General features: G+C 34.3%; 1 protein-coding gene across 1 annotated transcript; it reads right to left on the bottom strand.

The window, feature by feature from the left end:
* Nucleotides 1-2,353: 2,353 nt before the first annotated feature.
* Nucleotides 2,354-22,849, bottom strand: LOC110383834 (protein scarlet). Its single transcript, XM_021344747.3, has 12 exons — nt 22,479-22,849; nt 16,486-16,719; nt 13,619-13,667; nt 13,170-13,353; nt 10,931-11,083; nt 10,180-10,418; nt 6,842-7,052; nt 5,341-5,369; nt 4,874-4,979; nt 4,346-4,576; nt 3,236-3,371; nt 2,354-2,927 (listed from the first exon to the last, which is right to left on the bottom strand). Exons 2-12 carry the CDS (start codon nt 16,688-16,690, stop codon nt 2,539-2,541), a joined length of 1,932 nt encoding a protein of 643 aa, XP_021200422.1. The 5' UTR covers nt 16,691-16,719; nt 22,479-22,849; the 3' UTR covers nt 2,354-2,538.
* Nucleotides 22,850-22,866: the final 17 nt, after the last annotated feature.

The raw sequence follows: 22,866 nt of genomic DNA, 5'->3' as shown, positions 1-22,866 counted from the left end.
GGCGATAAGTGATTTAAATGGCTTATCTTACACGGTTCTACCATAACCAATCATTTCGGCGCTTGGGTGGCATGCCGTGATTGATGTTATTATTCTCTATGGCTATCATAAATATCTTAGGGCCGATTTACACCTTCATGATAACAGAGAGATTCGGAGCTGTGAACAATAGCCACCTACTGAGCATCGCGTGAAAGGTCTCATGTTCTCTATGACGTAATTTTCAGCTTCTAAGCTTCTCTTTCGTTCGAGTAAAATTTACGACGGAGAGTACCTATTCTATTCATCCTCATAAGAATAGTTTGTCAACCACTTTTATCTCCATTAATCAGTCAACATTGAAAAGAATAGTGTGGCCCGTGGCCCGTGCGACCATAGCAGCCATTATCTATGGTCAGGTATAAAGGAACCTCTTTAATAAGGCCACTTAAAAAAAGATCGTTAACAAAAAGGTTGATGTTGTCCGTAAGGATTGCGCAACGAACTGTGGTGACTGACCTCTTCTTTGTTCAAGGTACTCTAATGCTAATGGGGAGTAAATTTTCGTCGTAACACTAGTTCAGCGGATGAAGTTATTTTCAATATTAATTTTATAATTTTTACGCATACATAATTAATAATGTTATTTGATGACAAAGTTTTTTTTCTAGGTCTGTTTTCATATTTAAATGAAGGATCATTAAGTCGGTAGATGAGAATGCGTTTATATCTAACGACCGAATTAATATAGGTACTGAAAAAAGACAATTCAGGGAGACATTGAGCCACTGGACAACCAGTCTGTGATTAAATAAACAGAAACAATTAACAGTGCCATACATTTTCTGTACTTAAAGCACCATAAACTATCAATACACGGGCGTACCCCGACTCCTCTTAACAACCATAACGAACGCAATAATATTCCCCACACAATACAAAGTAACCAAACAAGCACAGTTTCTCCAGAAATTCTTCTCCTCATACCCAAACCTGGTCAAGACTCCTGCCCCAGTCCTGATGCAGGGCAAGCCTTCTGCATTCACACAATTGATCGTGTCAACTAAGGTCCATTGTAAAACTGATATGCATTCAGTACCGTAGTAAAATCCTGATATGTATCGAAGCCAGGAGAAGTAGGGAGGAGCGGTGGCTAGGTTCAGGTATATGCCAGAAAACATTAGTCCTATTAAGTCGTATGGAACAGATATGAGTGCGGCTGTCTCCATCTTGTCGAATGTTGCTGAGAGGAATGAGCCTGAAATTGTAAAGGTTTACGTGATATCCCTTCTTGTATATGGATCTTATAGGAATTTGGGATTTAATGAAGTAGCGTTCATGTTTCTGAGACGGCAAATTAAAGATATATTCTTTTTGAAATTAAGGCCAGCGGCATTTTGGAAGTTTTAACAGTTTTTCAGCAAATTCTTCTGCAGTCAATAAAAGAACTTGTTATGAAGTCTCGAAGACAATGCTTCCGTCTTCTATTTTAAATAACTTTGCTGTATTCGATATTTATTCTTTTGAATGTTGCAGTTAATTTTCCAATTAAGTTAAACTATTATTAAAGTGTCCAAGAACTAATAAGTTACCAAATAATATTGTAATGATGTCGCTATTTTTTGTGCAGGGGAACAAATTAAAGTTTAGTAATATGCAAGCGACTAACAAAAAGCTAAGGTTATAAGAAGTGCTGATGTTAAATTAAGTATTTACAACAGAAGTTTGAAACAGAACTGGCATACTGCTAAATATAGAATAAGTCAGGGGAATATAATATGCAATGGAAAATATAGAGAAATATTAAGCCAATCTGCCTATCTTCGTGTCAAAATTAAGTCTTTATGTGGCTGTATCATAATTAATTTGTAAAATAAAGAAATATCCATAAACTTGAAATTACTGCTTGCATGAAATTAAGATAATATTCAGAATTTTGGTCAATTTATAGAATTGTGTGACTGACCCGGATTCATTTTATTTTACAAATAACAAAATACGGAAAAAATGGAAAAATAGATGGTCTAATTTTATATTAACGATATTTTTATTTTTTAGAAACAGATACATAATGCGATTTTCAAAGCCGTATTAGATCATGAAGTGCACACATATGAAAAGGTCAAAATGTTATTTACAACCTTTTTCTAACAATGCAGTTTTAAAAAGGAAGAACGAACTGGTTTTGAAGTCTGTGCTTTATGTAAAAAAAACATCGAAGTATGAGTAATGTGCAGAAACTTGCAGATGTTAAGGAAAAGGGATTCAGGGAAATTGAAAATAATACAAACTACACATAAAAACTTCGTAAAATTTATTGAGCCAATTCATAAGATCTTATAAATTCATGCCAATTGGAAATAACTTTATATTGTTCTCGCTGAGTATTAAGACTATTTTTATTTTCTCAAGACCTCTTTACCAATAAAATAAGGCGACTTATTTATACTTAAAACAATATTTAACTGTTACCCTGTCAACCTTTATGGCACGGGCATATTTTAAGCAACAGCACTAATAGACACTATGGTTACGAACTATATACAATTGAACTCTTTTCTAATATACAGGTGTGCCCCTACTCCTTCTGATTACCATAAGGAAGGCTATGAAGTGTCCTATGCAGTACATGCTGAACAAACATAGACAGTTTCGCCAGAAATGATCTTCGTCATACCCGAATCTTCTCAATACTTCTGGCCCTGTTCTTATGCAAGGCATGCCGTCAATGACTACACAGTCAATAGTTTCAATAGAATCCCATTGAAGTATAGAAATGCTTTCGACGCCGTAGTAGAAGCCTGATATGTATCTTAGCCAAGATAAGTATGGAGAAACGCTAGCTAAGTTCAAGTAAAGGCCAGAGAACATAGTGCCAACGAGTTCGAACGGTACCGACACGAGAGCAGCAGTTTCCATAGAGTTGAACGTCGCTGATAGGAACGAGCCTGAAATTTTGAAAATCGCAATGCCAATTTTAAATTCGAATTCGTTCCAGTAAACTGGAATGTGATGACAATTTTGAATTTAGAGTTTTGATGGACAAACCAGTAAAGTAGTTGTCCGCAATGTAATTTGGAATTTTGATGAGTTCATTAAATGTGAAATCAGTAATTAAATAGCTTGTTTTAAACCTGTTCTAAAATGGGAGCAAAATTAATTAGGTACTAATATTTTAAAGGCAGGTTTGACTAACTAATGTGGTAGGCTTAGCAAAAATTCTATTTACAGGTGAAAGAAATGTGTATGGACTTACCATAAGCGTTCGCGTAGTTAGCACATAGAATGCAGACGAAGTTGAATCCTAGCCAGCCCATGAAACCGCCGTGGAGTCCCGCTATCAAGAATATTAGGGTCGTGAAGAGAGTCGGTTCTATTACTGCTCGAGGTATCTGGAAGTGGAAAAACATAACTTAGCACTAAGTAATAAGGAAAATATGAATGGAATAATTTTTAATGTAAATCTCTTAATTATCTAGGGTGTTTTTTTCTGGATCCATTTTTTGCAAGACGTAAAGTAGAGCATGATTGAACTCCTATTCACAATGATTTGATTTCCATTTTAAAATTTGTATTGGTATTTGTGTTTTTTCCTTTTAAAAGTAAATATATCATCAGTATCAAAAGCTAATTAAAGATCTACAGCTGTGTTTGAACACGACCTCAAGATTTTGAAACTATTTGATCAGATGCACAAGTTTATAAATCAAAGCTCCCGGTATTTAATTGAAATCCGTTATTCCGGCCCAAAACTAAAACGATAAGAAAAATAGTTAAAATGTTTCTAAACCACGAAACGAAGTTTAACAATGTAACGAAACTGGTTTTCACATGGCCATCCGTGTCACAGTTAAAGGGCCTTGCTATGGAAATCAAACTTTCTGGCGCTTCGTATGTTAATATTTAAGTAATTTTATCACTTCTGTATGCAATGAAGGAAATTGACACATTTGGACACCCACTGTTGCATGGTCTGTTTGATACTGTTGAATGATATTCTCAGAATCGGAGGTATTGATTTCCTATGTATTAGGGTTTTAAATATCTCATAATAGTGATATTATCAGCATGCTTCCATTATTTTTTTATTAGTAAGATTGTAACATGATGTAATCAAACACATACTCTAAAAGTTTCAAAGTGTATTAATGCTCTAAAACACATTCTCTCTTCACTCTTTTGACTTAGATGCTATTAAAATCTTGCAGATTCATTGGATTCACATTCAATGAGCATCAGAGATTTCAAGATTTCAACTTTGGCACAAAGACAAAAATACCCAAAACAATTCGCAAAATTCCATCCAATCAATCATATAACCTAGATAGAAAGCACACTCGCAAAACAGCAGCAAGAATCAACTTACCCAAAATATCATCTTCGACAAATAATAAGGTAACGGCGAATACAGCCCACTGGCCGTTTCTCTCAACAGTATCGGCACCTCACTAGGGAACGTGATGAAGACAGCATAGATGAAGAGGAATATCGTCTCCGTGATGGTCAGGTAGAGCAAACCTTCCACGTTCTGTATGTCGCGCTGGTCCAGTTCGTCGAAGTGACCGTGGTAGGGGACTGAGATTATCAGCCCTACGAACTATGGGGAGAGATGAACTTTGTGTGAAAAATAATGTACATGACTGTACGTTAAAAAAAATATCAAATAACTAGTAATTTAAAAAAAAAGATAAGATGGGAAGACAGAAAACTTCGTCGCATAGGTATCCCCAAAAGAAAGATCCAGTAGTTTTAACCAAGTACCTACGTTACAAGACATGACTCTACGAAGGTTGGCATTTTCAAAGTTCCTACCTTTAACTGAGGTTCATTACGAAAAAAATATGGCGTGTAAAGTGAACATGAAAAAGTAATGAAATGTATTTTTTAAACTCACCATAAGTAAAAAGAACTCGGCGATCCAAATGCTGTAGTTACGCTTTAGAGCTTGGACATTCCTCCACATCAGCCAATAGAATTGTACGAAGTAATTCACTTTGACTCTGCAAAACAAAGGTTTATTTGTAACAGCTCTTCATAGAATAGTCCAATATGACAAATGACAGTAAAATATTTTTCTAGAACCTTCCTTTTAGATCCCAAAATTGCGGATGCTGACCAAACGTTTTTTGGAGATTGGGTTCAAAATATGGGCACGATTTCTTTTTCGGCCAGTTTTTTAGTTTGATTAAAACTGTTTATCTATATAATACTAATAATAGTTATTTGGTTAACAAAAACACTAGAACAGTTATTAACAAAGCTTAAGATGTTCAATATGCAAGTCATAATAACTAATGGTGCAAAACTATAGGTTAAAGATGAGATCGAAATAGAGATATTAAAATAATATGTAATACTTACAGAGTTACATATCGCTCATAATACTGATCCTGAAACAAAAGGAAGATTATTACAATCCTATAAAGGTTAAAAACATGATGTATATTATAATGGTGTTCTTAATGACTCATTTATTCATATTCATATCCTTACAGACGATCTTATAAAGGTCGCCGGAAGACGCTGGATGCAGGTCGCCTCCAACAGGTATCTGTGGAGATCTAAAGGGGAGGCCTATGTTCAGCAGTGGACGTCCTATGGCTGAGATGATGATGATGATGATGATATCCTTTACTTGCTTTCCACAAGTTTTTACAGGTGTTACATTTGGCTTAAAGCTATGGACAATTGTGGACCCTGTTAGGGCACAGCAACATTAGGCATATATTGCCAATATATTTATTATGTGATGACGTGTATATTTAGATGACGTGGTGGCCTAGTGGGCAAAGACCAACCTCTCGAGTATGAGGGCGCGGGTTCGATTCCAGGTCAGGCAAGTACCAATGCAACTTTTCTAAGTTTGTATGTACTTTCTAAGTATATCTTAGACACCAATGACTGTGTTTCGGATGGCACGTTAAACTGTAGGTCCCGGCTGTCATTGAACATCCTTGGCAGTCGTTACGGGTAGTCAGAAGCCAGTAAGTCTGACACCAGTCTAACCAAGGGGTATCGGGTTGCCCGGGTAACTGGGTTGAGGAGGTCAGATAGGCAGTCGCTTCATGTAAAGCACTGGTACTCAGCTGAATCCGGTTAGACTGGAAGCCGACCCCAACATGATTGGGAAAAGGCTCGGAGGATGATGAGGATGATGATTTATTATGTAATGGCATATTATGCTATAAAACATGGAATCTATGTCGTGCTTTAAGAGCTGATTTCAAAAAGATCAGATGAAATTGTGGGCAGATGCTGGTGAAGTCATAAGAGCTTTTTTCAGCATATCCACGAAAAATATCAATTCAAATGTATTACGTATTTCTCTAAGCGGCGTGAGAATATTTAAGATAAAGTCTAATAAATATTGGAATTATTCCAGTATTAGCATTATTTGGTCTAAACAAACACATTATACTGTTTGTGGTATCGCAAAAATGGAATTGATGAATAATATTACGATTCTCGATTGGCGAATGGTAATTTTGACGACTAGTAATCCTTTTGACATTATTAAAAAGTTTATATCTCTTCGATCATAGATTAAACTTTAGATAGGCAAAGTTTATTATCTTGTGATTAATGTATGTATCTTATTTCTGGTAATAAATTCTTGTTTGTTCGGTCTACCTCTGCAGGTCCCATTTAAATCACAGCAGCTTAATTTGCAAATTGATATTGTTAGAAAACATCAAAAACAGACGAAGATAGAAAAAGTCGGCTAGATACAAGGTTAAATATAAGCAGATTGAAAGGTAGGATTGAAGGTAGGATATGAAAGTGCCCGAACAAAAATCAAGAAAGAAAACTATTGGTTACACCTATCTACTGACTGCTACATGTTCTCTACTTAAGTACTTACCTTCTCATCAGTTTCGCCATTAAAATACTCGTTCTCATCCTTAACATTGCCGACTTTGCTATCGATCTCGGCTGCTATATCAGATCTTGAGTATTCGTCACAAATGCGCCTGATTCGCTCCCTGCTCTCCATTTCTTTGTCAATTTGTATACCGAGCAGGGATATGTAGTACTCTGCTGCGTTGAAACCGAGGGGGCATTTGAAGTTTAGGCTGTGGAAAAATGGTTATGTTGTGATATAGGTCCATACCTAGTGTCCTAAGAAATGTTTAAGTAATAAGTTAAAATAATAATATACGTAATTTGGCAGGTAGGTAAAATGGCAACTGGCAGTGTAATGCAGGTGCTACACACTACTGATCATAAACTATTGGAAGGAAGCATCGTGAAGAATTCAATTGTCAAGTTACTATGGCAAAATATGAGAAGCTATGGCAAAGTCAAGTCTTCCTGGACCACGGTGTGACCTTGATGTTAATTATATTTACGACTGTCTTATTATGTTGATCAGAAATTCAGAACACATGTATCTTTTAATTTTAAAGTCCTATAGCATAATTTAGGTCCAAAAACACGTGTAAGTTACAGATAAGAAAAAATATGCTTTATTATAAATTCGTACTACGAGATATACCTACTGATGAATGTTAATTAAGTGAGTATCAAATCACAGAATGTCTGCCAGGTAACATTATTAGATTTCTCATAGATAAGAGAATTCTGGTTTTCTCGCATATCTAAGAGTATATTAATCTGTCTTATCAGAAATACTGAATGTATTAGCACTAAATTATGACACGCTGTTTTTTCAGCCTTGACACTGATTAATCCGTAAATAGAAATTAATATTTGATTAGTCTATTGATAAGGGAATAAGTAGTTTTTTTTAATCATTAATGTTTCCACCTGCGATCATTTGCGTCGACATTTTTTCTTATACATAAAATTAGGAGATTTATTTATAGAAACTACTACATATTACTTTAAATTAGATACTAGGCTTTATGTAAATTATTTTTTATATCATATTCATCGAAATAGTTACTAGTGACCACCTTTACAAGATTTTATTGGACTGCCCCAAGAATTGCCTCAACGCCATCAAAATTACTGAAGCGATCATGATTAGGTAGGTATGGACAATTCTGTATATTTTTTTTTCGAATTATGTGACTTGCATACTGTTGACTTTTAAAATATTAAAAAGCGCATAAAATGTAAATCCCAAAACGTCTAACACTATTCCGCAATTGCAAATGAGTAGTTCATGCCACATAAATTGGGATTAACGCTACATTTACAAGTTTAAATCCGAATAAAAGCTTAATCCGTCCTTGAACTTATGTTCTATCCGCATGTCTAGAAATTATAAATATTAATATATTTGTTTATTTATGTGCATTCTGTTTATTGTTACGGTAATAAAGTACTGACGAAAAAAACTAAAACATGTTTATGCAAATGCTCCCGGAATTAAAAAGAAAAATGCAAAAAGCACCCGCAGAACGTTTGGGTAGCTTTACGAATTTTAAGTAAAAAAAGATAGAAAAGAACCATTTTTAAAAACTTCTATAGAAATGTCTTAATTTTAGATAATCAAAGTTAGGACTGACGATGTTTTAGAAGAGATCGCATGTGTCGACATCCTGAAAATCCTACGACTTCTTTTGCCTATGAGACCTTTGACTATGCTTCGTGACAAGTTTTGTATCCTATTTCGAGATGGAAATCTACAGAATTTTATACTGTCCGATTTATAAGTCCAATTTTATGAATCGTTTTCCAGCGGTTTAAGATTACACCGATAACATTTATTAATATGTAGATCTTATCGGAGTCGTAAAAGGATCATTTTAGAAAAAACACGTGGTTCATCTTTAACTAAGCGTGATTACCAACATCTGTATTAATTAGGATAAAGGCACTATAAGTATTATTTTAATTACTAATGAAAAATGTTCATCTTTATCAACAGCAGCTGGTTGATTCTCAAGAAGGCCAAATCGTTATTAGGTACTTTAAAATTAAGTTATTCAAAGACAACCTTAATTAAACTCATCGCTTCTATGATTAACATAATCTGCATAATATGTTCCCACGCCTTCGTACCACGTCTAACTGATACCCATCTCCTTACAATGTTCTCCTTCGCTGGATTTATAGATCCGTAGGTATATCAAGTGTTGTCAAACCTCAAAATCTACGTAAAAATCTGCGTACAAAAACTTTTAAATGTCTGTTGAACACTTGTCTAAAAAATGTCAGAGTATGAGGTTGAAATAAGGTCCGTTTCAGCCACACTTTTTTAGACAAGTGTTCAACAGATGTTTAAGTTTTTGTAGTAAGGCTGATAAAGTTTTTCAGTCCAATCCCAATTCTTATAGTAACGAAAAACAAATGAATTCGTTCACAAGGCCGAACTTCAGAAGCATGTTCTACATCGGCATTGCAAGACACCATCATTAAACCCCCACTCTGTTTGCCTACCATGGATCATTACATTGATATTCAAGGGCTTGCACCAAAATAACTTTATGGCTTACGATAATTTGTTCAATTTCGTCACTCATAGTTCTGAAGCAATCATCTTAATTACCACAAAAATCATTTCCATCATTTAAAACCAAAATTCTCGAATCATTTAAATATTTATATAACACCATTTTATGGTGATATAACACAATTATGTATTAAGATTCAAAGTTTTTCCTGGTCTAGATAAAATCTAACGGCCGAGCTATATTTGTTTTGAGATTATAATTTAAATTAGAAACTAGTTTGTATATAAAATATATTATGTACATGTTATTATTGGTATATAGGATTTAATTAAAGCTCGAGTTACAATTAAGACATTGGAAGTAGACAGCTTGGTGCGACATGTAAATGAATGTGCACCTTTAGATAGTTGAAAAAAGTGACACCGACTAGGACATGTGTTGAAAGTAATTAAGATCAAGAATCTAGAACTAAATTAACAAGCAGTATAGGTCACTGAAAATTGCACGAGTCGCGCAAAAACCATAGCTAAGCCACATCGTGTACTTGTGCTCAGAATACAGTTGCATGCCACTACTAAATTTTGCGAAAACTGTGCGCGATTCTATATTTTCCAATTTGAAAGGAAATAGGTATTTTAAAATTTCGCAGAACAAAGTTTGCGGTGGTTAAGTTAAAACAGTCCTCATGTTAGTCGAGTTTGCAATTTGCCTTATCAATCACATAATAAAATGGAAATAAAATATTTAAACTGATTATCTTCAAATACTTAACTCAATTAAAAACTACTTCTATAGCACCCAGAAAATAACCAACAAATTAAAAGATAAGGGTACTTACGATGCAAAGAACGTGTCAGCCTGTTCAATAGTTCCATGGAAGGCAATCCTCCCATTAGCCAACAACACAACTTGGTGGAACAGCTCGAAGACTCCAGAAGCCGGTTGGTGTACCGAACAGACTACCAGCTTTCCTCCTATAGCTAACTTCCTAAGGCGACCTACTACAGCTGCGGCTGCCCAACTGTCAAGGCCCGTTGTGGGCTCATCGCAGAATAATATTGGAGGGTCGTTTAAAAGCTGTGGAAGATGGTCTTGGTTAATTTTCTTGGAGTTCTAAGTGAAATGTTAAACTTGGGAATGCTTGCATGACCCTCTCAAGACTAAGGTCCAAATTGGAACCGAACAGCATGAAACATGCTACAGTTGTACTACTAGTTTTTAGTTTTTATGATTTTTTATGAAATGGCTTTCAATCCCAGAGGTAGCAACACGTGCAATCATTGCAACTCGCTTCCAAAATACACCTTCAGGTAATAAATTATCCTTGATGAATTATTTAAAGTTGAGACTGTAAAAACCTGTCAAACTGTTCATAATGTCTATATCGATCACGCTTCAACAAATCTGAACAGTGTTAGATTTTTTTCGTGTACCAATAAAAAGTCATTGTCATGTTCATTAAAACTTGAAGTGTGATCAGTATGGACAGTTATGTCTGAGACTTTGTCTTAATTAATTTTGTAATAGACTTCACACTACGTTTCACTAGTACGTAAATTCTGATTGCCAAATTGTTCTTGGTCACTTACCTGTACTGCCAATGAGACTCTTTTCCGCTCTCCTCCAGAGAGGGCTTTGAGCTTAGTTTTAGTGCAGTTGTTGACTCCTAATTCACTTAGTAGCTGCTGAACACGTCTTGCTCTTACTCCCTTTGTTGATCGCTTGTCCATCATCATTCGGGCCTAGGTGGAAAAAGGTTGGTCTTATAAATCTTACATTCAAAGTCGTCTGCATGGGTATAAACCAGCTTTTCAACTTTGGTCTATTTCCTAGAACAATTCTCATGAGTATTTTGATTATTTACTTCATCAATGATCATCCAAACATGAGTAGGAGAAAGACCAATAGGACACTGCCCTAAGGTCAAAACTCTAATCCGTCCCGAGTACGTTGTCAGTATACTCAAGCCACTTAACTTCTAAATTATTTCTGTCGCCACAAAACATGTTAATGACAGTAATAGCACCTTCAAGAGCCGCCGACACTGAGTGACGTTTGAGAATTTGGAAAATTACAACGTCAATAGTTATGGGCATCTTTTGGATACCTTTTCCGCCATCGTCTATTAAGCCTGTTTTTTAATTGCTTGATGCTCGATCATCTTTTGCTTGCGTCTTTCTACGCGTGATCTTAGGTTGAACTTTTAATTAATTTACAAAAAAAGTACACACAGATGTAATTTAAGGAGAATTTAATCAAAAATTTGGCCTCTTTAACACAGCAGTTTCAACGTCTGTTCAATTTGTTGTCAAGTTTTAACACTACGAGCGAGATTTAAGACGTTCTTGTTCATAGTAGGTATATTCAGTCATTACATAGGAGTTAAATGCTCATAACCTATGACCGACAAATAAACAAATTGCATATTTAGATTCGATTAAAGATTATATCGTGAAATGTCAAATATCAAATTATTAAGATGTAAATAACTCGAGATAAACATCTAAGATCGCTGTCAGTACGTTCGTAACATAATACTTTGACGATGAATAATTAATTTGGTAATTTTCTAGTATGTTAACACCCAGGAGATCAAAGTGCAGATGGATTTTTCTATTAGTGGTTTCTATTCCAATAACTGACTAATAACTGATTCCAATAACTTATCCATCTTTTGATTAACTTACTAAAGATAGAATTTAGCTGAGGAGTTAGACAGTACGTTTTTCTTTAAACCATATTTCAATAGCGTCAGTTCTTGTCGACGTTATGTCCCAGCGGGGTACTTTAGAAGGCAACAACAGTAATATTTCAATACCAAAATTATATTGATTAATGATTTGTCCTCAACAAGCGAGACGATTGCTTTACGATGGCAAAAAGCTAGGTTTTTCTAATCTGCGAGGGATTTATTACATGAAACAGTAACTAATATTTAAAGCATGCAGGTGTGTCCGTAACAAGTTTTCCCAATTCCATAAAATAATGTGACATTCAGAAAATTTGGTAATCAAATGGAATGTCGGTTTGTTTCTTTCTTGTTATTAGCATTACAATTGAACATGTTTCTGGGTAAACATAAATAAATAAATGAATAATTTTGTATTAAAAAACCATCGAGAAATATTTCGTTCTTCCGCATAAATTATTGGCAAAGGCATAATCATTTATTTTTCATCCCACCATCTCGGAAAGTAGAGTAGTTTTACTCTTTGATATCTGAGCGCAAAAGCCGTTTTTATCCTCTAGAGCGGCAAAGTGTTTTGAATTTAGAACGTCGTGTGCAAAACTCCATTTGTGACAATCTTGATAAGACTTTTCAAACAAATACATATTAAACAAATAAAATACTGCTTAAAATAATTATTCAATTAATTAAGTAATTTTTATTATTGTTTTCCTCGATGAGGTGGGATGAAAAGTTACGTGTTGCACTCGAGTGCAAAGATTTTTCACCTTGTGCTCTTTTGATTCCCTCGCTATAGCTCAGGATTCTAATTATTGAAACACTCGCTACGCTCGTGTTTCAATTTTAGAATCCTTCGCTTGCTCGGTCATCAAAATTGAGCCCGCGGTTAAAAAGCAACTTTGCACTCTTGTATAACAAATAACTATTTGATAGACTTTGAGGTAGTTTGAATAGTCTGAAAGAAAAAGGTCGAGTACCGGGTATACGAGAGAAACTTTATCCTAACAGTCACTAACATTAAGCTGGACATCGTTTTCCTTCCCTCAGTATCAAATGGCTAGCATATACTTACAGTATTGCAAGGCATTGTAAAGAAGTGTCATACAGAAGAGGTTTAAATCTAGTATATTTTCACTCACCATAAACTCCATATGCTCATCGACCGTTAGATCCTCGATAGCCAAGTCTTCCTGAGGTACGAAGCCAGATATCCTCGATATCAGGTCTGCGCCAGCCAGTCTGCCGTTCAGCATGAGGTAGCCAGTCATCGCGCTCTTGTCGCGACGGCTGATGGCAGCTAGGAGTGTGGTCTTGCCGGCACCACTAAGAGGTAATTGCTTATTGAATTTATGGAGAAATAGGGAGAAATAACATGTCTTTGGATAAAGTTCTTTTTTATGTGATTAACCAGCAGTTTTGTTTTTGAAGTGCTTGCCTTTAGGAATTAAGGTATTGCTTTCAAAGAGGAACATAATGTAGGTCATATTATTTTCATTTAATGAGGACATCATCTGGAGAGTGTGATTTTAGAGGGGTCTTTTGTTTTTGAAAATAAAGTTATAACTAGATCTAGAACTTGACAACTTACCTAGACCCCATTAAAGCGACTAAGTTTCCTGACGAAACGATTCCATTGACTGAAAAGAAAAGCTAACATTAATCCTCAAAAGACATTAACAGAACACATGCAACGGCCAAATGATTTTATTAAATTTCTAACAGATGACTATGGACGGCGTAATCCGTGATGACTATTTCGTAGAAAAAAAGGTTGTAAAAAGTTTACAGCCCTAATTAAACAAAACGTATATCTATAGGTCGCATTGACCCTTTTGGTTCATGATGATAGTCCGTAGTAATAAAGAATATTGCCTTGACTAAGAATAACTCGATATTTTATTTCAAGCAACGGAAGAGCCAAATGGCATTTTTTTAACATTTTAAAAGATTTGGAATGTGGGTACGTTTTTCTCTGCCACCTAGCAGCAATAATAATAATTTAAAACCAATCTCCGTGTGAGAGGAGGCTGTGCCCAGCAGTGGGACGATAAATAGGCTGTAACTAACTAACTAATCTTTTCTTCATAAACATTTACATAGATTACAATACAAGAAACATAATGTATAACAAATATAAATAAATAAATTCGACAAGCCCAAAAATATTTTAGAACTGCTCCCAAGTTAATTCCTTATGTAACAATTTATTTCAATACCGGTTTAATGATTACAAATCACTAATTTAATTCGTGGAAACATTAATTTTGTGTTTCATTAAAGGTATTCGTGTAAAAGCATCCATGACACATAAAAATTGTGCAATGTTAGTATGTACAGTAGACCGCACATCAGTGGTAACTGTCATGCACCTTAACGCAATAGTAATAAGTACGATTTTCATATAAAACTGTTACCACTGACCTGACTGAAGTTGACTGTACATATGTATGTCGCGTGATATTTTTAATTCGGTATTAAAAGTATAGCTTTTGTATGTCATTATTCATTTATTGTTAGAACAATGAATTATTTATATTTATACAATTCTTAAAAAGGAGTTTAATGTATTTCTTATTTTTATTTGTCTTTTAATAAAGGTTACCTGGAAAAATTTTGTTTCAGAAATAAATAAGTAAGTATAACATCTATTTTGAATGCTAATCACCACCTATTTTCATCGTTGCTGAATAAAATATGTCTACATATATTTAAGTATTGACCAACCAATTAATGAAAGTATTTTTTTTAAAGAATATATTTGAAAGAGATAAAGTTTACTTAATAGGTACGATAAAAAACCTTAAAGTAAGTTTCTCATAGGATTTGTTAGTCATAGCATAGATCTAAGACATAAACATAGACATTTATGACTTGTCTCAATTCATTAGTCTATTCGAAGATAAATCACAAATTCCTATTATTTTGTAAACTAATTAACTTCTATCAGTATTAATATATTCTTCATCATGACACCTTTTAATGAAATAACAAGCAATCTGATTGATGACACTACTGAAGCCAAATGACTCCAAATTATTTTTATAAAAGCGTTAATTGACAAGACTTGTGTGGTCATCAAAATATTGATAGTCAAAATGACGAAGAAAATAATAAAATACCATTCAATGGTTGTTAACTACCTATTGACGCTTTTATTTAGTAGAAGATCGTCGGCAAAGTTGGCAGAGAATCTGGGAAAATGCGGTGGCTTATAAGTATTATGAAGTGCGGGTTTCGGTTAAATGTTAGAGAGGCTAATAATAAATTGGCCCCTAGATTGTGCGTCTTCCGAAATTTAACTCAATGTAACGCCATGAATCAAAGCCTGTCTATCTATCTTCTTCTAATTCTTATACTATCGATTCATTAATATGCAGTGCAAACTGACAACTAAGATGCAAGAGACGAAAGTACAAACGACAGTTACGTATCAATACTACTACTACACTATGGAGTTAGTGATCTAACTTCTTTGTAGCTCATTTTGCGTGTATCTTGGGATGTTCAATGATTGACCAAATAGAATCAGCCCATGGTTTAGAAGTTGATTGCATGGTTTTGAGTTTCTCCCAAAAAGCTCTGATATTGCCACTTAAGCGTTTAGGTATTGTATCTTCATATTATTCATTAGGTATCTACTTTACTTAAAAGTTAAGAGAGCTATTAAAAAAAATATTAATTAATTCACAAAGCAAAAAGATAAGTTCAGTCTGAAAATATAAATTAATTAAATCCATTAATTTGTTGAATATGTATTGTTATGATTTAGACCTAAATATAGTATCCAGGTGCTGAACATCAAAATATCATATTTTTTTATAGATTTAATTATATATTAAAAATAAGCTTTTAGCCACCTGTTTGGCATTTTACAAAATACTTATTTATGATCACGGATTTGTTATATTGCCTTCATTTATTATATTTGTATCTAAAATAAGCTTTTTAAGCCACCTGTTCATAGACATAACAATTAGCATAGTATAATTAAAAATAGATAATCAATCACAGCTTCACAAGATCCGTTTCATATTAATATTGCATTGAAAACAAGAAAATAAACAAAAAAACGTGGGAAATTAATTTGCTAGATGTCAATTTTAATCCTTGTGTGTACAACACGGATTACACTTGTAAGTATAAATAAATTGAATTGAAAGATTATAATATTCAATTATAATATGTACCTGCTACTGACAGTATTTAGGCAGACAGTTTTTGATTGGTCATCAACAGACATTTTTTTTTATCCGCATTTAAACATTCGTGAAATATTTTGTTACCAAAATCACTGTTTGGAATTTGAGTAAGTAACGTTTAAGTAGAAACGAACGGAAATACGTAAAAAATATCCTGAAAGGACCATGTTTGGCAAGAGTAAGTATAGTACATCTGTATACTTTTTAAACCATTCACATTAAAAGTAAAGCACTTAAAGACTTTTTCAATACATACCTCCATGTAAAACCCTAATTTCTTCATAAACCGGCGATCTCCATATACTGGTTTGTGTTTTCTTCTTCCTATAAACGGACAGGTCTTTCCATGCCAACGTCAGGTTATTCGGACTGTCTCCGAAGCCTAGCTCATCATCTTCCCAGTTCACAACGGCGCCGGTTAGTACATTGCGCGTAGGTAATTTTAATTCTGTGTCCTTCATTTTTGTGGGTCTGTGTTACGTCATTGGCACTGAAACAAAATAATTAATTATAAAACAAGAAACTTACAATATTAATAATTATATATTCCTCTAATATGCAGAAGTTTAGTGTGTTTTTGACAATTCGTTGAACTCTTCGCATACAAATGAACCTAGCATAATATTGGGTACAGAAAATGAAAACGCTTAATAAAATACGTCTGACACGTCTGAGTTTGATTGTCTAAGTAATTGGAACTTATTACGAAAACCACGGTATTGTAGGAGTACAAAATGGAAGAAAATGGGTTAACGCAACCTAAAAGACCCAGTTCTGTTGTAAACAGTAGCCCTCTATTAAGATACTAAAGCTGGTGACTATGCAAGACGTCTTTCGGTTTCGTTTAGAAGAACTACATGTCAAAGGTTAGCTATGTTGGTTACGGACTTCCAAATTAATAGATTTAATAATTATTAGGTAGGTAACTTCCTCGTGAAACATTTTACTAAAACTGTTTTTGTTTTAACAGTGCTGATATTAGAACACCGTCTCAAAAAACAGAAATGCATTACTTACATACAATTAAATTGATAAAATGAAAACAGCTTTTTTAAAGTAACATGAAAATAGTACAAAAAACGCATTAGCCATAGAATCGCTCCTTGTGGAAGCCTCGTTAAATAAATCTTCAAACGACAATTTGAACGGTGAAACGCTTAAATCTTTTAAAACCTAGATTACCTACCAATTTCAAAATAGCCTACCATTTATATTTGAAGTGTGAATGTTGCATCTAGCCGCTTATAAAGGAAATAACCATATCCTGTCCAGTAGTTACATTCAACCCAATTGATACAAATTGTGACCGTTTCATAGCCCAAACTGACATAATAGACTGGGCTTCAAAGAATTGATTTTATATTGTGAACACTTTTTGCTATTATTAAACAAGTCTGCTATTAGTTTTTGGTCAAATTATGGACTTAAGTTATGGTCTATGATGGACCTTGAATATTTGCAGGTAAGTCATTTAAATTGGGTAATGATATGTCTTTGTTAAGCATTAGAATAATTGATTCGAAGCTTGAAGCAATATTTGGTTTACTTAACGAGATATGCCAATTATGAGATACATAAATGAATCGCTTGGGGGGTCAGCCGCCCTGAGCCTAAGCCAAGTTAATAATGTCAAAATCGAATAGAAATAGAATCGCAATATGATCGCAATAGCAGTTTTAATTATATCGGGCATTCTTCAGTATAAGACCAATCGTATTCCAACGAAATTCAATTGGTTTGCGATTGGTCTGCTAATTTGGTGATTTCAGTCTACACGGTAGTTTGCTCTACAATCATATTGCGTCTCGTAATCATTTATCGTATATCTAGTATAGTAAATCATTTGCAGACAAAATGATTCATTATTGAATGACAGAAAAGGATAAAAACGTGTTTTCCAAAGAAAAAATAGCGGAATGCCACATACGCTTCAATCGTAATTGAGTCGGGATTGGATCTCAGTCGAATGTGAATCGTATGTCGCTTAAGTAAAATTAGGAGAATCGGGCACCAGGTACCAACTAAATTGATATCTAACTAGATGTGACTCAACCGTCAACGATCGACACGAATCGCTTGTAATGAACATTATCATGGGTCATATCTTATAGATCTTACTTACTTTACCTACATATGCATGCTTCAAATTCTTTTACCGTATAAGAATAAGGGGACAATAACCCATTTAGTGTGCAAGGCCAAACCTAGGTATCATTTTAAGACGAAACTAGTTCTAGCATTTTTTATTTGTTAAAATTACCAACTGATTACCAAACTAGTTTTAACCCAATACTGTAGAAATTTGAGTTAAGAAATCGAGATAAAAAACTTTAGCACGCTTTATCAGTTGAGGTAGCACTAAATCGATATGAATGAAATTCGTACCATACAATCTGGCGCACTTCCGTGAAGATTTTTTATAGTTATCACACTTTATTTTTGCTAGCTTTGCCGTAAAAAGGTTGTAGCTTGACCACCTTATTATAAAACGTGGTCCCAAAACAGTCAGCTTTACTACGAGGCTTAAACCATCGTCCCGAACGAAGTTAATGGTCTAAACCCGGGACTAAGCCAGTCTGGTAAAACGCCAATTTGAAAAGCCGAAAAACGGAAATAAAATCGCTTTTAACAATCATTATTTAATTATTGTTATACGATGACAAGAACTATTGGAGCATACCGTTGCGTCTGAATAAGTACTCAGTAAGCTTATATTATGAGAAATATTACTGCCGTAAACTAATACTTCACACCAGGCATTCCTATGTGGGTATCATCTGTCATACTTTCTTTGCCTTTCGTATTATATCGATCAATTGAATCTATCTATTTGTCAAGCATCTTAGACTGAGAAGATGGGACTAATTGGGGGAGTTAAGTTACCTTATTAATATAACTACGACAACTAACTAACGTTGATCATATTACCTGACTAGCCTAGTATCGAAATTTTAATGAATAATTTGTTATTCAAAATTGTCATATACTAGTTGTAATACAATATTACGGAGCTAATTAACTTGTTGGCCAATTTTGTTCAATTCTGTAACGTAAGCGCGTCCAATGAGACAAAAAACTCGAGCTTTACTTTTTGCAAACTTCAATTATGTGCGTGGTGTCAGTTTTTTCTTCATCAAACCATTTCAAGAAGCATTGGAATTTTATAGACCTACAAAAGTTTATTTTATACTAAAACCAGTATGACTAATAGAGGAAGACATAAAAGTATTGGAATTGGAAACCACACCCTAACTACGAGTCGATAGTGCAGTCAACGAGTCACTGAACTTTTTCGAAGAAGTACCATTTAATAATGACCACCAATTACCTACATTAGCAAATGATGTAACATATTGATGCAATATAGACAATGCATGCATTAAAATGTCATTAGTTGATCGACATAGGAATTTCTTAAGAGTGGATAGACAGGTGAAGCCAAAATTGTATCAAGGAACACAAAGATACAGTCTAACTTAAGGCAGAAGAACACATGGGAGAAAAAGAACATATTGACTCAGAAATCTTAGGACGTGAGCACCAAGCGCCATACATATCCCTTTTTCACACGGATGTGTTAAGAGTCAAAATTGGCCCTAACGATAGCCGACCTCCGGTTGGACCATTAGAAGTCCAAAACTTGGCATATAGAATTCTTATAATTCATATAATAACTTGTCATCATACATTCTAAATTATATAAATAAACAAGCTAACATTCAGGAAATAATACAAGTATTTCAATGTAGAGGAGATCGCGGCCGCTTTCCACGTCTGGTAATTCAACCACCGGCGCTGGTGTTAAGTTACTTGTACAGTCGACAAGTCAACGTTGACGGGTAATAAATTATAATTATTGATTATCTGTGACTGGTTTTATTCTAGCCTTATTGATATGTGATATTTTGATAAGAGTCGACACAATTGTTAATGAATATTTGGGATGCAATGTAGCTAATCCTATCGGGAAACTTTCATCATTTCTTATGAAAAGCACAGAAGCTTTTTGGCATTCCTTGACTGATGGCATAAAGTATTGAGTTGAGTATTAAAGAAAGATACCCCTCACGCTCTGACTTGCAAAGTTAAAGGACAGCTCTGAGAAAACCCATGCTACAGAAACGATAGTAGAAGAAAAAGAGTAGAAGCTGACTAAAATAGTTTAGGATCTCGCTCGGCAAGTAAAATCCAATGCAAAAGCAAAATGATGAAAAATAATTCAATGGTAGCCGATTGATACCTACAAATATCAAACCTCACAAACTATGATCAAACTACGTTACATTTACAGAATTTCCGTAGGTCGTTAGCATTGCATTCCACAACATCACAACCAGTTTTGGATAGAAAATTGGATTAAGTAAGCCCAATAAAATGTCAACTAACATACTTGTCAATGCCAGTTGGTGAGCTTTTCTTATAATATATTTATTGTTTCCGTTAGCTCCAAATAGGTAAGTATATAGGTATACAAGGTGGAAGAACTTGAAGGAACATAGAAAACTTCTTGCAGATTAGTTGCTATGGGATATGAATTCATTCCTAGGGAAGACCACAGCCACTGTTAACTGGGTTGTGACAGTAAAATAGGTTTTAGATCCACATCTACCTACACACAGATGGAATTAACTGTAATCTGGGAACTGGCTAAAAAGACAGCGATAACTTACAGATTACCGTCGAGATTAAGACCTACACTCTTGACTCTACTGAAATCGAACTTAAAGAAGAACTTTGGAACGAGTTTTCTAATAGGTACCCAAAAAATCTCAAGTCCAAATACCTACAACAAACGACTTCCAACTATTACATAACCGAATTTTAGAGACATAATTTTACAATTAAAGTCCCATTTTCGTAGAACATAAGCATCTTTGCTCGTGAAGTTGGTATTGCACAATATTTTAGGACGAGTTCTAAACGTTCAAGCCGAAGGCCGTCACTTTAATATGGACCCGTACAAGATGAATTGAAATTACAGCTTTTTAGGGTTCCGTAGCCAAAATGGCAAAAACGGAACCCTTATAGTTTCGTCATGTCCGTCTGTCCGTCTGTCCGTCTGTCCGTCTGTCCGTCTGTCCGTCTGTCCGTCTGTCACAGCCGATTTACTCGGAAACTATAAGTACTACAGTGATGAAATTTGATGGGAATATGTGTTGTATGAACCGCTACAAAAATATGACACTAAATAGTAAAAAAAAGAATTGGGGGTGGGGCCCCCCATACATGTAACTGAGGGATGAAATTTTTTTTTTCGATGTACATACCCGTGTGGGGTATCAATGGAAAGGTCTTTTAAAATGATATAAAGTTTTCTAAAAAACATTTTTCTTAAAGTGAACGGTTTTTGAGATATCAGCTCTCAAAGTCGTAAAAAGTATGTCCCCCCCCCCTCTATTTTTATAACTACGGGGTATAAAATTCTAAAAAAAATAGAGGTGATGCATGCTAATTAACTCTTTCAACGATTTTTGGTTTGATCAAAGTATCTCTTATAGTTTTTGAGATAGGTTGATTTAACTGTAATTTACGGAACCCTTCGTGCACGAGTCCGACTCGCACTTGGCCGGTTTTTGATATCCTACTTGGATTAAGATAAAGGAAAAATGCTTACAATGCCTAGATTTAATGTATATGAACCTTATAATAACGTAGAAGCAGATAGAGATTAATATTAAGTTAACTCAACATGCACGTGCTTTCATAATCTGCGATCATTCGAATGAACGAAAATGTTGTTCTTTACGGAAGTCTTTTCAAGTTTTTTAGGGCCCAGTTTTCAGGCTTTCTTTATCTATGTAAGATAAGACGCCATGCATGTATAAAAATTACTCCAAGTGCAATTTTATCACAATATTTAAGTCAACGCGGTCACCGGGACATAGAACTCTTGTACTAAGCTCAGTACAAATAAAATATAATAAAAATACTAACAACAAGAATGTAAATTAATTATTATCCCCGTTCATATTTGAGCTAGTTTATTAACAAAAACTGTGGTCTGATCAACTTTAATGAATAATTTTGGTCACTGAGAAAATTGCTAATGTACTAAACTTGTAGAGTAAAGCCGGTATGGTAATTTTAACTTTTAAAATGCGCTTTTATTAAATAACGCGATGTATAAAAAATTTGAATATATTCTATGTGCATTTTTCGTATCTTAAAAGTGTTAATAGAGAATAGATTTCATATACAATAGAATTGTACTACAAAACCGTGTAACTGAAAACTTATTACAAAACTTACCGGCAAGAAACCAAGGAAGCCGACTGTTTCACAATATTTATTTGCAAAACAGTATCTCAAACAAAATATAACATTATCTTCACTGAGTTCTTATACAATTAATTGATACACTAAACTGATAAAAACACCAAAGAGGAGAGAAATAAAAAACAACGATGCACTATGGAAGTTTTAAAAATAAACCTTGACAAACGTGTAGCGCTGTGGAGCCTCTACGAGTGACTGACTTAATTAACAACGTGAAAGAGCTTCAAACTTCCTAACTTATTATCAATTCTTTAACAATAATAACTATTTGCGACTATTAAATAATGCATTTATTGAGTAATACATTAAATTAAGCTATACTACACCTAATTGCAGACGTAATGATGATTACGGACTTCTA

The sequence above is a fragment of the Helicoverpa armigera genome, chromosome 3 (genome assembly GCF_030705265.1).
Source record: "Helicoverpa armigera isolate CAAS_96S chromosome 3, ASM3070526v1, whole genome shotgun sequence".
Taxonomy (NCBI): Eukaryota; Metazoa; Arthropoda; class Insecta; order Lepidoptera; family Noctuidae; genus Helicoverpa; species Helicoverpa armigera.
The sequence above is the reverse complement of the archived record's forward strand: the minus strand, read 5'-3'. Positions and strand labels throughout refer to the sequence as shown.

Coding starts and splice junctions, on each gene's coding strand:
- LOC110383834 (XM_021344747.3), bottom strand. CDS start 16,690: ATGAAGGACACAGAATTAAAATTACCTACGCGCAATGTACTAACCGGC. Junction 13,354..13,618: donor GTCGCTTTAATGGGGTCTAG/GTAAGTTGTCAA, acceptor ATTACCTCTTAG/TGGTGCCGGCAAGACCACAC. Junction 10,419..10,930: donor GAGTCTCATTGGCAGTACAG/GTAAGTGACCAA, acceptor CATCTTCCACAG/CTTTTAAACGACCCTCCAAT.